The sequence below is a fragment of the Kwoniella newhampshirensis genome, assembly GCF_039105145.1.
Source record: "Kwoniella newhampshirensis strain CBS 13917 chromosome 10 map unlocalized Ctg15, whole genome shotgun sequence".
Lineage (NCBI taxonomy): Eukaryota > Fungi > Basidiomycota > Tremellomycetes > Tremellales > Cryptococcaceae > Kwoniella > Kwoniella newhampshirensis.
The window spans coordinates 99,509-114,334 of record NW_027118345.1 but is presented as its reverse complement, the minus strand read 5'-3'; the positions used below and the strand labels follow the sequence as shown (position 1 = coordinate 114,334).

Here is a 14,826-nt window from a genome sequence, read left to right as displayed (position 1 = left end):
CTTTGTGCTCTCTAAAGACGGTGACTAGGTGTGAAGCGAGATCGTAATTACATTGACCACATCAAGTCGTAAGCGTTATTTATGAACCACCCGTAAATCTGACAATTCCAAACATCCTGTAATGAATCTATCGGCGGACAGCTCACAAGCTCATCATGCCAGCCACGATTAGTCCAATCGCCATAACGACTCTCGAACCAAACCCGCTTAATGTCCTATTCTCTCCGGCCGTCTTCGCCCTCCTTGGATAATTCCCCGTATAGCCATACTGCGCCATGATCTGCGCACTGATCCGAGATGCCGGCAAGGCTGTCTTTTCCCGGATGGTTTGCGCTCCAATCGTCCCATCTCCTATGGTCACCCAGGTAGCGTTTGAAGGTACGCCGTCAACCACCACGAAGAAGAGCGCAGGACCGGGGACTGCAAACAGTGTCAGTCGAATAACATACAAATCCTGAGCAGTCTCCATTAACTCACCCAAAATCGCGGGATTAGTAGGTAGCTGTGCGACATGCAGTGTCGCACCCCCATCGTCATTTGTCGTAAATGTCGTTTCTAGCTCGACGTGTCGTTGACCCATGTTCATCGTATGCGTGCTAAATCCCGTTCGGATGATGACGGCACGCGTGTTATTTATATTCATCGTGTCGTTGAAGAGGTCCGTATGTGTGAGCACAATGTCGAAGTAATCTCCTCCATCTACAGCGAACTGTCAGTCGTGACAGAAGATTTGCAAGGCAGGCAAAGACAGCACATACATGTAAACCTCGTCGGCATAGGAGAAGGATTAGGCTTGGCACGATCGTGACTAGACCAGTGGTCAGTCCTGTCGCGTATGCGTACGGATCTAAACGCTCACTAATCGGGGTAGAAAATCTCCACCTGATATTGCGTGAAATACGTATATGTCGCATTGTTCTCCTTGTTCACATCTGATTGTCAGATTCATTAGCAAGTCGTCCGGCGTAGAGGGCTGCAGGTACGATACAAACTCACAGTCTGCATTTGGATTACTTCCGGACACCATAACTGTCCCGTCTGGTAACAGCGTTGCAGTCGAGTGGTACATTCTGGGTATTGTGGACACACCGGCTTTACTCCATCGCGAACCGGAAGGCTGCTTAGGGTCGAAATACCATGACTGGTATTGGGGATCGTCTGCATACGACTGGCCTATCACCCAGTTCTCGGTCCCGTAACCTGCTGTACCGAGGCCGGCTCCGTTCACGTAGAAGAGACGCCCATCAGGGAGGTTGATGAACTGTACGGTCGCGATCGATAGTCAGCGGACCGACTAGGTGTTTGACAAAGAGGTGACACCTACATTGCCCATCGATCTCCCGGTCTGCAATGGATCGTCATGGTACCACGCTAGATCGACATCAGGTGTGATTCTCACACAACTGTTGTTGGCAGGATACTGCACAATGGGCCAATTGGTCGTCCACTGATCAGATTCCAAGAAAGTTCCCCCGCAGAAGATGATCGTCGAAGTCCAATTGTTTTCCGGCGTCATGGGGAAGACTGCAGTTCCTGCCGAAGCTGGATACACCCGGACACAGTCCGGAATATCGTTGACATTATATTCTACGTTGTTCTTATAGTCGAATATGATAGTTTTGTATTCCGCTTGCATGAGGATGTTGCCCGATGGTAAAAGCCAGACCAGTGGGAAAAGGTTGACAGGCATCGTATCAAGCAGAAAATTCAGAGTGAAAGGTTGGCCTTTAGACGGGAAATACTGTACAGAGAACGTGTTAGTCCAGACCTGAAGGGCTTGAAGGATCGACGAGATGGGCTCACCTCAACTGTTGGATTATTCTGCCCATTGGTCGTAGAATCATAATTGACATATCCACCCCATTCACATCCTCCAATGATGATCGCACTTCCGTCTTCTAAAGTCTCCAGTGTAGGGTACCACCTTCGACTAGTCATGTACATCGCCGGACTGTCCACCCAATCACAGCTCTCATCGTCGCAAGGATCCAGTAGTCGTATAGCCTTTCCACCGTCCCAATCTTTGTATGCTGAAGCTCCGGACTGAGAGACCGGGTCGTTATTCATTGCAACACCACCGTACGTGATCGCTTGATTACCGCCCACGTTCAACCACGTTCCGTTACCCAGGACGGTACCTCCAGCACAGAAGGAGTTGGAGAGAACATCCATAGGTCGAAATTGGTTGGTTGTGAGGTCGTACTCTGTCGCCCAAGCTGGATGGCCATTGATAGTAGCATTGTTGTTCTCGCTACGGTGTTCATGGTCAGCTTCAAGACAGACAGAGCGCGTCTTGTGTCATCTTGTAAGGGAACTGAGCACTCACGTCTTATCCACGATGTACACCTTGTTCATCGTCCCGAGAAACATCTGTTGAGCAGATGCCCCAGAAAGTCCGACATACTTGAAGGTGTTAGCGAGCTGAGCATGAGCGGGCGAGAGCGCGAGTACTGTGAGGGAGAGAACATGAAGGAGCGTTGAGGGCGACAGGCTCATCTCGAGGCGAGGGGCTCGATAGGGAGGCAAGCAGAAGGGGATGGGGCGTCAAAGCACTTGTCAACCCAAGTCTGAGCGAGATCACGCAGTGGCAACACAGGTGAAATCTGCAGCCGTATGATCTGGTCGAGACCTGGTAGTCGTGAATTGTCCCAGTCGTCGTAATGCCAAATGGTCCAACAGTGTCGTTTTGATACGTTCGCGAGAGATTCCAGAATCACCTCGGTAATCTCGCCTCGCGCGTGGATGATCGGTCCTTTGCTCTTGTCCCTCTGGAGAATCCGTGAGACCGACCTGCGATATCCGTTACTCGAATAGATGTCTGAAAGCGGTAGCGTTGTGACGAGATGCAGATGATGTCGATGTCGATACAAAGCTGTGCTACCTCCTCTCTAATAATCTACCTCAGCATGCAAGAAACACGCGTAGACATGAAAAAAGATCCGGTGACCCCCCGTTAATGCTGGATCGAGCGGGATCAAAAAGTGACAACGTGGTATTTACGTAAGATATCTTTCTCGACCTCATCAAGTTTCAATTCTTCCTCCAATGGGACCAGATGACCAGGAACAGAGTGCACGGTGTCTGTTTTTGTCCGTGCCGGGATGGCTTGAACCCTGACGTCATGAATTAATTTCCGATCCCGGTGGTCGTTCAATAACCTATTTGAGGAGGAAATGATGATGATGAGGCGGATGGAGACGATGGGATGGGTAGGGGGCAGGGCACACTACGAAAGTGGTATCTTGAGGATGATGATGATCAGGACACATTCAGAGAGACTAGGGACAGGGGGCTCCTCGTGCTCGTATGTATGTATATGGTATATATGTGTATATATATATATGAAAGAGTTTGCTTTTCTCCCGTATTCTTTTCTGTCCATTTGGTCTCGTCTTAACAAACCCGCAGAAACCATTTTGAATACTTCGCTCAAGATGGTATCAGCTCGTGCAGTCCGGATCGCCCACACAGTCCTCTTCACCCTCGTCCTCCTCGCCTCCGTGATCTGTCTCGGTATCTCAGGTGCTCTCGTTGGTCACTACAACAGAGAAGGGTACCCACCTGTCCACACGGGAGGATACAGGGATAGAATTAGGATCACTCTCGTTGCGAGCGTCTGGTCGACCGCCTTTGCTCGTAAGTGTCTCTTTTCCAAAGTGTCATCACGGGGGTGGCGTGACGGCAGGTAGAGTTCGGCAAAAACATATGCCTCACCGAGGTCAAGGATCTTCTTGGCATTGAAGTGGCGATCTTCCGGCAGATAGCACCCAACTTGCATGGCGCAACCCAATGTCAAAGGTTCAGTGCTGACACCATACTTCCTCCTCACAGTCATTCTCACAATAGGATTCCAAGTGGCCGGACGAAACATCGCGTTCGGACTATTGACCCACCTCGTCCCCGTCGCTATCGGCTTTATCCTCTTCCTCATCGGCGCCGCTTCTCTCACCGGCTTGACAGACAAGATCGACTGTGGTATGTCCGGCCAGACCTTCTCCAAGTGCGGTGTTGTGAAGGGTCTGGTGGTAATCAGTTGGATTGATACGTGAGTGCTCCTGTTTCTTCCGTCGAACCTGGCTACTTCATTGCATCGTGTCGTCGAGAGACGACGGTGGACAGTGGTACCCCTTCAGTTGCACGAAGCCGGCATTGGCTGGCCGATGCAGAGAGCGCCAAGTTCACGCAACAAATGCAATATGGTACCACTAGCTGACAGCTCGTACCCTCACACTACAGTATCATCCTCCTCATCACCCTCGTCTTCATCATCACGCTCTGCTTCATCGCTCGAGGCGGTTACGGCGTGCACAAGTCCACCCTGTACGCCGACTAAACGGGTTGACCAGCAGGTCGAGCGGAGTGTGCGACATAGCGTTAGAACAATCGCATCTTTCAGAGATGTATAACGCCACTCGCTGGGTATCGTTGGAAAGGTCGAAAATCATAGCATCGTATTAGCCTTATAATAATGACTCGGTACAATCGATTCATGCATCTTCAATAATAATGGTCAACATCAGCGGCGAACCATGAAAACTGGCATAGCAAAGCTCCGGCTGAGAGTCTAATCAAAAAGACGCTTCTCTCGCTGATAAAGAATGCCTTTCGTCGACTGATGCCTTTCGTCGACTGATGCCTTTCGTCGACTGATCGTTAGTTAGACCACTGCACCTGCTAATCTCGGATGAACTCGTTGCACCGGAGAGTACGTATTGCTACAGATGCATTTGATTGACATCCTTGCGCCCAAATGCCAACTCTTTGCGAGACATAAAGGCTATCAAACTAAATCGTGCAAGATATACTCAATGATCTATACAACATCGCTAGTTCTGCGACCAAACACTAGAAACCACTCCCACTCCCCGTCGCACCCATCAATACCTTTGATCCCTTCATGATCAAGAATTCCCCCTCATTCCTCGGTATAGCGTGAAATACCAATCGAGCGACTACTTCACCCTGCAAGAATATCGCAGGACAACCGTCAGTCGGCAACCACGGAAATAATCTGCCTTCAATAACGAGGATGAGCGCAACGTACCAGTTCGACGAAACATGCCACCACGATCAGCCAAATGACCACCCAAGTAATTCTATGTGCTCCCCTCTCGTCAATGTACTCGTGCATGATTTCCAGCTGCAATGCGAGGATTTATCAGCTTCTCCGTACCATGCATCACACACAAACCGGTGCGAGCCTCACCAGATCGCCTGCTACCGAAAGACGGTCGTTGAGGACTTGTACTCGTGGTCCGATTTCCAAATACTCATGGATGGCCTCGTATAAAGGGAAAAGCGAAGCTTCTGACCAGAACAGCTCGGGTGTATCTGTACCAGAGCTAGTCAGTATCCAGACTGTATTTGGGCGCAATAGTTCCGAAGTCTGAAGTACTGACCCAAAATCCCTCCTATTAGATTGACATCCATTCTGAGTTTGAACAATCGCCCGGTCATTTTTAATGCTTCCCGCCTGGTCAATTGCAGATGTCCTGTCGTCGACAGCTCCTTGGGGAACGATGCAGTGACGGACAGAGTCTCTTGCATGACTGACTCATAGATCGAGAGTTTGTTCGATTGTGCGATCGCGTGTGCAAGAGACAGCTTGAATAGATGTGATCGGGATTTGAAGGCTGCGTGCGAGGAGGGAAAGATCAGCTTCTAATCCCGCGACGCGGGATGTTTGATAACTCACTGAACATATCGTTGTAGATTCTAGGATTTTCGGCCTCCGGATCGTGCTATCGCATCTTGTCAGCAAGGTAGCAGGACTCGTCCACGATATCTGACTCACAACATAATGGAACTCCTCTACTTCCCAATCGTCTTCGTCCAATCCTCTGATCCACGTCCCGGCAGTCTCACAATCATCCATAATCTCCTTTTCCTCTCCTTCTCCAAAACCGAAGAACACCGAAACGCCATATGAGAAGAAGACCGCTTCTGCGACGTTGTTCTGCGTTTGTGTCGAATGTGACTTTCTACGTCTGTTCGTTGAAGAAGGTTGGGTCTCGGGATGAGGATACCGAGACGTTTGCTTCTGGCGCGGATGTGAATCAGAATCGATATGTGACACGTTTATCGTTGGGGTTGATTCCTGAGAAGTGGGTAGGCTTTCTAGCTCATTTTCCAAGATTGAGATTTCAGACCCGGATTCCAAACCGGGAGAAGCGAGATCTTGCGGAGACAGAGCTGTAGAAGGGACATGCTCCAGCTGACCTGGATGATCTGACGACATATGGGTGCCGATCGCGGGATCTTGATCCCTTGATCCTTCTTCGATAGCCGCTTTAACACCAACCTCTTCTTCTTGTCTCAAACCTAGCGCACCTTCCTCGAATCCGTCACTGATTTCAAGCAGCTCCTGTCGCTCCTCGATCGCTCGAGTCCGTTCGCCGTCATGACCAAGTTCCCCGTCCAATGAGGACATCATGTTGACAGGGCTTGGGGGAGAATTCGAGAGGATATATTCTGAAGGTGTGACTTCGTTAGGATCTTCCCGAGGGAAGTAGGAATCGTTGTAACCCAGATCTTCGGCCATTGTCATTCGTTCTAACAGCGAGACACCGCCTGGCGATTTGACCACCGGAGAAGAACGAACTCTGGTACTCGCCCCGTATCCGGGAAGAAGTGGAAGGTTGTACACCTGGAAGATGATCAACGTCAGTTTGAAGGAAGAGCCAAGGATCTGAGCGACTTACAGCGTAAACGCAATCGTCGAATACTCTAACAACTCCGACTCCATGCTCTCTCTTCAAGAACGCTTGTAATAACTTCAGTCTATATCCTTCCGCTGTGGCATAAGCCGTCAACCTCGGCAGTTTGTTTTCTTCTCTTTCTCTCTTTGTCATTTTCTCAGCATCGCTCCTCTCATCGTAATGTCCATGACCGCTATAAGATCCACTCGCATAATGACCTCTCCCTTCTTTCGGCAGAGTCGCAGAAGATGAAGACGTTGACGAGGATGGACCCGGGATGCTCCGAGGAGGAGGCAGCGTGAGGTCCACTTGACTTCCCATCGGCGATTTCGGCAGCGGCGCAAGCTGAGGATCTTCAGGAAGAAAGACATGTCGTTCTGTAGTTTTGGAAGTTCGGACCGGTAACGATTGTTTCAGTTGACGGGCTGGAGTGCCCATGCCCAATGGAGAAGGTATTCGAGGTGCAGAGAGATGTCGAAGATGGGCAGGAAGCGAGGCGAGCGTTGATGACGAAGGGGCATGAGGGGTACCTTGCCTTAGATTTGAAGCGGTTCGAGCAAGACCTGTTGTAGAGCAGGAGTGAAGACCGAGCAAACGCAGTCAGCTTCGGTCGAGTACCTCCTGTACGACAGGAACATGGGAGAGGAGACACGTACCAGGAAGTGTACCTGGATTTCTTCGAGGTATTTGAGCTGGACTACCTGACGTTCCACTCGGATTGCCGGCAGGTTTCGAACCGTTCAGAGGTCTGGAAGGAGCCGGATTTGGTCGGGACATCGTGACGGGGAGGAGTCGACTATCCTGCGGACGGCTGTAGCAAGCAGTATCAGATCGAAGAGTCCGGGCGAGGCAGCAATTACCACCAAGCTACAGGCAGGTATATGCAATTCAAACGTCAATCAATGTCTTTCGACAAGAGAGAGCCAAAGAGAATTGACGGTTGTCGAGTTATGTCGTAAACCGCGAGTCGGAACCATTTCAACCAGTTCCTATTCACATTACAATCCCCGCGCGAGTAAATTGTAATCATGGAGATGTCGATTACAACTACTCTGGCCCTGGATTTAGGGTCTTCATGGTCCGACGTCAGCGAACCACATCATGCTTTCCACTCTCACACCCTCGGTCTATCTCTCATCATCCCTCATCTCATTCTCCCCTACCATCTTACCAATAGATACGATACATTTGGACATCCACCTCTACTTCTCCCTTCTGTGTTCCACAAAAACGTCGCACACCCCTCACCGAGCTACTATACTCCCGTCCTTCGCCCGACATGGCGTACGTGGCCGTCGCAAAGGCCCTCTACGAGTATACAGCTCAGGATCCAGAGACCGAGCTTTCGTTCAAGGAAGATCAACTGTTCTATATTATAGAGAAAGAAGATGACGAGTGAGTGGATCGATGCATCTGCTAGTACCATGTGGGTAGGTGGATCATCGCTGACGCCTTGTTTGATCTTTTGTCTAGGTGGTGGAAAGGAAAGGCAAAAGATGATAGTGGGGCTATGGACGGGGAAGTCGGCTTGATCCCAGCAAACTACGTGGAGGAGGTGAGTATCAGACATGATGCTCCTTCATGACGGTTCAGGCTCTTAGCCGTCAATGTGGCACATATCCCCGCTTGGTCAAAGTCGATATCCTCAGACCTCTCGCTAATCTGCTGCTCTCAGATTCCCGCTGTCAACACCACTCGTGCAATGTTTGCATACGAGTCAACTTCGCCCGAGGAATTATCGATGCCAGACGACGCTCTCCTTCACGTATTCTCGATAGAAGAAGAATGGCTCCTGGTCCGTGTTGATGGCTCCGACGATACAAATCTGGGTTTCGTGCCCCGCAATTACTGCGAGCCGATGGACTCAACTGCCGAGGTCGAGGTCGCAGACGCTGCAGATGCTGCTGCCGAAGTGGAAGCGCAAAGACAAGCCGAGAAGGAGAGGGAGCTCGCGGAGAAGCAGAGACAGCTGAAATTGAAAGACAAGGTTGAGACATGGAGCATTAGTGAATTGGACGGAAAGAAGAAGAAGAAAGGAACTTTGGGTGTAGGCAACGCGGCGGTCTTCTTCGCGTCAGATACAGACAAGGCAAGTCGCGACCTCATGTAAGACCAGATTGACACTGACAACTGCACAGTCTGCTCCCGTCAAGCAATATCCTATTACCGACCTCACATCTGTGGCTCAAACCTCGTCCAAAATTCTCTCGCTCTCCATCGCTACCCTCGATGATCCTCTTCAATTTCATTGCGGCGGTTCTGACACCGCCAAAGCCATTCTTTCCAAGCTCGAGTCGAGTAAGGCAGCGGCAGGTGAAGCACTTCAACTCCTCAACGAGTCTCAAAACGGTGCTACCTCTTCTGGTGACGAGCGTGATGAGGAGCCAGTTCCTACTCGTACTGCCTCGACTCCTGCTGCTCAACCGCGAGGTGTCCGTTTCGCACCACCACCAAGCTCCCAGACCGCCACCGCCCAGTACGACTTCGACGCGGACGGCGACGATGAATTGACCGTCAAGGATGGAGAAATTGTGACAGTCTTGGACAAGGAGAATGACGAATGGTGGCTGGTCAAAAACTCAAGAGGCAAAGAGGGTGTCGTTCCTGCTGCATATGTGCAACTGAACGACGGAAGTGCTCCCGCGGGACAACCGGACGAGGCGCCGGACAGCGATGACGAGAGGGAACGAGAAGCAGAGGCGGCCGCCAGTTTGCAAGCGGAAAGGGCGAGACAAGCCGAAGCCGCTGGGGAGGAACGAAGGAGGATCAAAGCTGCCGCTCTTGCGAGACAACAACAAGAGGAAGAGGATAGGCGGCTGGCTCTACAGATTGAGGAGGAACAGAAGGAAAGGGCGGCTAGGAAAGCAATGAGGCGGCAAGAGGAGGAAAGGAGGAGACGAGAGACTGAAGCTCAATCTGCGTGAGTCAACATCGCCGATTTAGAGATGTAACTGACAGATGGGCAGTCGAGAGAACGCTAGAGCGGGAGGTTTACAACCACCCAAGATCACAAAACGACCGTCAAACAATGACGTTGCAGCAGCTGCGAACCGATTGCCAACTCGAGGTCATAATGCACCAGTCCGGCCGCCAGAGAACAACAGACCTAGTAAGTACGGTTCGTCATCTAGTATATAAAGACTAATCGTAGTTTGACTATTCAGAGCCTAACCCTCAAAAGATACGCACGTGGAGCGATAAATCCGGCCAGTTCAATGTCGAAGCTGAATATCTTGGTCTCAACGGAAACAAGATTCGACTGCATAAACTTAACGGTGTTATCATCGAGGTGCCCCTGGACAAGATGTCGAGCCGAGACTCCGAGCTCATTCGACGACATGAGGCGAGGAAGCAGCGACCGCTCCACGTGGATGATGACGATGTACCTTTGGGTCAATCCAATGGTCGCGGACAGCCTTCTCGATCATTCGAAACCACCAGGCGGGCGGCTCCAGTCGATGAACCTATTCCTGCTGAGGCCATGAAGGCCCCACCTCCAAGAAAGCCTCGATTTGACTGGTTCGAATTCTTCCTCTCAGCTGGCTGCGATATGGATGACTGTACTCGATATGCCGCCAACTTCGACAGGGACAGGATCGACGAGGCAATTCTTCCGGACTTGGAGAGCAGTACCCTGAGATCGCTGGGTCTGAGGGAAGGTGACGTGATTCGAGTGAAGAAGGCGATTGGTCAGAAGTTCGCAAAGAAGACCCCGGAACAGCAAGCACAAATCGAGCTCGATGCGGAATACGCTCGTCAATTGCAAGAACACGAAAACAGCGGAAGCAAAGGCCCCGCCCCCGCGCCGCCACCTGGACTCTTCACAGGACCCGATGGGAAGCTGGCGAACAACACTAGACGCGGACGGCCCGAGAAGAAGTCGACAGGACCTGAAACTGTCGATGCTGCTGCTATAGCGGCTGCCTCTGATCGATTATCCAAAGCTACAATTGCTCCTCCGATCCCACCGACTCCCCCCGCGGCTACTGCCTCTCCCCCACCAGCAGAGGAGAAGAAGCCAGCACCTTTGATCTCTGGGTTTGACGATGACGCTTGGACAATCAAGCCCAGCTCAAAGCCTGCTTCTCCGGCACCGCCACCGCCTGCTCCACCTGCGCCTCCTGCCCCCTCTACCAACACGCCCGCCAGTACTACGGATTCTCTGCTTGCACAAATCAATGCTCTCCGACCAGCCAGTACTGGGCTTACACAAAACAACACTGGAGGCAGCTTTGACCGGCTCTCTCAGATGGTAGGACAAACACGCGCTCCTTCCGCTCCAGTGCAGCAAGTTCAGTCACCCAACTTGGGCCAGAGCTATGGTCTCGGTGTCCAGAACACTGGCCAGCCCATGGGACAAATGTATGGACAACAAACTGGAATGCAGCAGCAGCAACAGCCTAACCTCAACGGTGCTCGAGGTCCGCTAGCACCGGTCCCATCGAACCAGGGCCTATTAAATCCAATGCAGCCTCAGGCGACGGGAATGTTTGTGCCCACAAGAGCGTTCTCCCCGTTGAGTCAACAGCAAACCGGGTTCCAACCCCAAGGGATGATGGCCCAGCCTTCGGGAATGATGGCCCAACCGACAGGCTATCAAGCCGGCTTCCAGCAGGGCTATGGGGGTCAGCAGCAACAAATGGCCGTGCAACCAAGTGAGCGATGTTCTCGACACGTCTCTTAGTCAGAAAGCTGACACAAGTTTTGCTTCAGACTTCACAGGATACCCCGGCGGTATGCAGCAAAGTCAGCAGCAGTCCACCTTCAATGCTGTCGCATCGATGCAGCAGCAACCTCAACAACCACAACAACAGGGTGACAAATTTGCGCCTTCCAATATCTTTGCAGCTATGAAGAAGACGGACTTTGGGAAGCCTGAGGAGCAGCAACCCCAGAATGCCAGTGAGTCTGCGCATAGGCATGTCAGCAGAAGCCAGTCAGATGATGACAGGGGTGTTGGTTCAGACAAATATGACTCGCTTAGGCCTCTGACAACGGGTTACAACGGTGGACCTGGTATGATGACTCAACAGACTGGTATGATGATGCCTCAACAAACCGGAATGATGATGCCTCAACAGACTGGGATGATGACGGGGGGAATGATGCCTCAGATGACGGGCTACAATCCGATGATGGGCTATCAACAACAGGGACAAGGAGGGCAAAACCCGTACGGATACAGATGAATCATGGGGCGAATGACTGATTCTATGAATCGGCATGGGAGGACGGAGTGAACATATTGTATAAAATGGGACAAGTATACCAGGTGCCGTTGAGGGCACAAGGGTGATTCAGCATCCGATAAAATCGATTAGGTTATAGGGATCCACATGGAAAGTAAGTTATGCAGAAGGTTGCTATATGATTGGAGGTCATCATTGCTCGGTAATCACCGATGAGAAGCTTATCTGGTCTCGCGTGGTTCAAACCAACGCTATCAATCACCGAATCTCTGACTTGAATCCCACATGCCTCTTCCGTCATATCTTTGTTCACAGCTGCCCATCATCAAGGGCGCAGTAGTAGTATGACCGAAGCAGTACTACGCCAAGTGGGGAAGGTATTGGGGATGACAAGGGGGAGTGAGGGATCTCGTCTGATCCGACTAGATCGGGATGAATTCGCATGGAGAAGAGATACAGGTCAGGTCTGGAATTCTGGGGTGTCTGCTCTTATCTATAAATACTGGAAACGGGTCCAGAAGGTACTCCCGTACACCAGGGATTACCATCATGTCTTGCCGTCCTCGATTGAAGCCACACCATGTCCTCGTGCCCCGTCATGCCATGCCATGCCATACTGAATCTTTTCATAGACTTTCGCCAAGAGTGGTACTGGTCAGTGATTGAATGGAGTAAGGATTGGGTGACTGTCTTCCGGGTCCATCGGGACGGCCGTATGGCTTCATGAATGTCTAGATAGGTATATAAGCGAACGATATCTGTAACGTTACCATCTTTTCGTTAACAAGTTGGTCCTTTCAGATTGTTATTCTGTCTCCCCCTTATCATCTGAAATCTTTCTTCAGCCAACGAACTAAGATCTTCAAAATCCGAGTCAAGATGGTTTCGCTCTCACTCACATCCCTCTTCACAGTATGTATGGCCCTCGCGGCCCCTCTCGGCGCTATCGCTTCACCCGCTCCTGCGTCTGCTCACGCAGAGAGAGGGATGGACAAGAGATGGTATCCTATCAGACCCAAGGTAATGATTATCTCGTGAGTAGCCTGACCTCTACATCGAGGTTCACTGTCCTGCTTCATACAAACTTGGGGGTGTGCGAGATTAAGGAGCATATCGTCGATGGACTCTAGATATTGCTGTCTCCTCCGTCTTCCTACATGACCAGTTCCCCTCAATCATGCTTCCAGCTTTCCTGTTCACGGTACCAGTGTGCTGACCCTTCTCCTTCCTCTCCAGCATGTTCGCTCCAGAAGACGTGTGGACGGAAAACCTCAAGCTCGACCAGAACATCACCCTTCCAGGTCTCTCCCCCCTCTTCCCCAAAGTTGGATGCAACGCCGAGGGCACCATCTGCCAGATGACCACCGGAGAATCTGAGATCAACGCAGCTGTCTCTGTCACTTCAGCTCTGTTGGCTTCCGAGTTTGATTTCACCAAGACTTACTTGTGAGTGGGATCAGGGCATCAGTGGCAGACAACAGAGCCCAGGAGTCCTGATGAACGGGACTTGGTCATAGCTTGATCGCCGGTATCGCCGGTGTCAACCCTTTCACTGGTACTCTTGGATCGGTCGGTTTCGCGCGATACGCCGTTCAAGTCGCTCTTGCGTGAGTATATCTTCTTGAGTATATCTTCTGTCTGTGATCTGCTGTATGCAGCCAAGGAGTCTGACCTGACTTGATTGCTTGGATATATCACACACAGCTACGAGATCGACGCCCGTCAGATCCCCTCTAACTGGACCACCGGTTACTACCTCTTCGGTTCAGATGGACCTGGAGAGCCCGCCTCCACTATCTACGGCACAGAGGTTTACGAGCTCAACACCAATCTGAGAGACACCATCATCGCTTACACCGATGGAGTATCCCTTAACGATACCGAGGGCGCTGCTGCTTATCGGTGAGCTGATTGTCCCCTCTGGAATACCTGCTACAACGCACGATCTTCATCTTTCTGTATAAATGTGTCTACAATGATGGGATCGTGGAATCGAACACTGATGTATACCTGCACCTCACTAACAGAGCCAACTACGACTACGCCCCTGCCAACCAACCTCCTGCCGTCTTTAAGGGAGACGTCTCCACTTCTGATGCCTATTTTGCCGGCAGCCTTCTCGACGAAGCATTCGGTAACATCACCTCTATCTGGACCAACGGCACCGGTGTCTACTCGCTCACTGCTCAAGAGGACAACGCGAGTCTGGAAGCCATGGCCAGAGCTCATACCGCCGGAAAGATGGATTTCGCCAGGGTCATCTTGATGAGGACCGCGAGTGATTTCGACAGGGCACCACCTAACCAGGACACGTGAGTCAACCTACATACACCCCACCAAACCAAAGGATGATTGCTGATAGGTGACGATCTTTCGACAGTATCTTCTCGTTCCAGACCAACCAAGGTGGTTTCAGCCCTGCTATCGCTAACATCTACGTTGCCGGACTTCCCATCGTCGAGGTGAGTCACGATTTCACAACTCCTAATCCTTTCAGATCCTGGGCTGATCTGTCCACGTTCTCTTTCTTGCGCAGGGCATCATCAACGACTGGGACACCGTCTTCGGAGGGGGTATCGACCCGCAAGAAGGATGGGCATTCAACGCCGACGTCTTCCACACTTTCACTCAGCGAAAGCGCGAGATGAGGGAGTTTGAGAGGGTCGTGAGGAGGTCGAACAATGTCATGTCGAGGCGATAATCTGGGTCGTCGATGACAAGTGGGATTTGGACTCCATTGGACAATAGACAAAAAGCTCACAACATGAGCAGGAGTTGGATTCGAGCAAGACAAGGAAGAAGTAAGGAAAATCACATCATATAATAACGATAAACCGTAAGAGGGTAGATATAATGGCATCTTTCTATCGTATGCAGTATCATCACACAAGCGTTGCCTATTGCTGGGTTGTGTCTGTCCCTTACACCAATTCTGCCTA

General features: G+C 51.2%; 5 protein-coding genes across 5 annotated transcripts; 3 read left to right on the top strand and 2 right to left on the bottom strand.

The window, feature by feature from the left end:
• Nucleotides 1–142: 142 nt before the first annotated feature.
• On the bottom strand, nucleotides 143–2,496 carry IAR55_006999 (uncharacterized protein; the record flags this gene model as incomplete). The annotated part of the gene is made up of 8 exons (XM_066950076.1): nucleotides 143–420; nucleotides 478–699; nucleotides 759–808; nucleotides 860–932; nucleotides 997–1,261; nucleotides 1,325–1,741; nucleotides 1,804–2,251; nucleotides 2,327–2,496. The coding sequence occupies 8 exons, from the start codon at nucleotides 2,494–2,496 to the stop codon at nucleotides 143–145; spliced, it is 1,923 nt and encodes a 640-aa protein (XP_066799291.1).
• Nucleotides 2,497–3,434: 938 nt separating this feature from the next.
• On the top strand, nucleotides 3,435–4,333 carry IAR55_006998 (uncharacterized protein; the record flags this gene model as incomplete). Its single annotated transcript, XM_066950075.1, has 3 exons — nucleotides 3,435–3,636; nucleotides 3,832–4,045; nucleotides 4,237–4,333. The coding sequence occupies 3 exons, from the start codon at nucleotides 3,435–3,437 to the stop codon at nucleotides 4,331–4,333; spliced, it is 513 nt and encodes a 170-aa protein (XP_066799290.1).
• Nucleotides 4,334–4,845: 512 nt separating this feature from the next.
• IAR55_006997 (uncharacterized protein) lies at nucleotides 4,846–7,475 on the bottom strand (the record flags this gene model as incomplete). The annotated part of the gene is made up of 8 exons (XM_066950074.1): nucleotides 4,846–4,962; nucleotides 5,045–5,140; nucleotides 5,207–5,331; nucleotides 5,400–5,633; nucleotides 5,696–5,741; nucleotides 5,795–6,646; nucleotides 6,702–7,261; nucleotides 7,355–7,475. The coding sequence occupies 8 exons, from the start codon at nucleotides 7,473–7,475 to the stop codon at nucleotides 4,846–4,848; spliced, it is 2,151 nt and encodes a 716-aa protein (XP_066799289.1).
• A 502-nt stretch (nucleotides 7,476–7,977) lies between these two features.
• On the top strand, nucleotides 7,978–11,887 carry IAR55_006996 (uncharacterized protein; the record flags this gene model as incomplete). The annotated part of the gene is made up of 8 exons (XM_066950073.1): nucleotides 7,978–8,093; nucleotides 8,172–8,253; nucleotides 8,374–8,787; nucleotides 8,837–9,618; nucleotides 9,665–9,807; nucleotides 9,863–11,353; nucleotides 11,412–11,600; nucleotides 11,664–11,887. 8 exons carry the CDS (start codon nucleotides 7,978–7,980, stop codon nucleotides 11,885–11,887), a joined length of 3,441 nt encoding a protein of 1,146 aa, XP_066799288.1.
• Nucleotides 11,888–12,766: 879 nt separating this feature from the next.
• On the top strand, nucleotides 12,767–14,588 carry IAR55_006995 (uncharacterized protein; the record flags this gene model as incomplete). The annotated part of the gene is made up of 7 exons (XM_066950072.1): nucleotides 12,767–12,921; nucleotides 13,124–13,333; nucleotides 13,405–13,494; nucleotides 13,592–13,789; nucleotides 13,915–14,199; nucleotides 14,268–14,349; nucleotides 14,424–14,588. 7 exons carry the CDS (start codon nucleotides 12,767–12,769, stop codon nucleotides 14,586–14,588), a joined length of 1,185 nt encoding a protein of 394 aa, XP_066799287.1.
• Nucleotides 14,589–14,826: the final 238 nt, after the last annotated feature.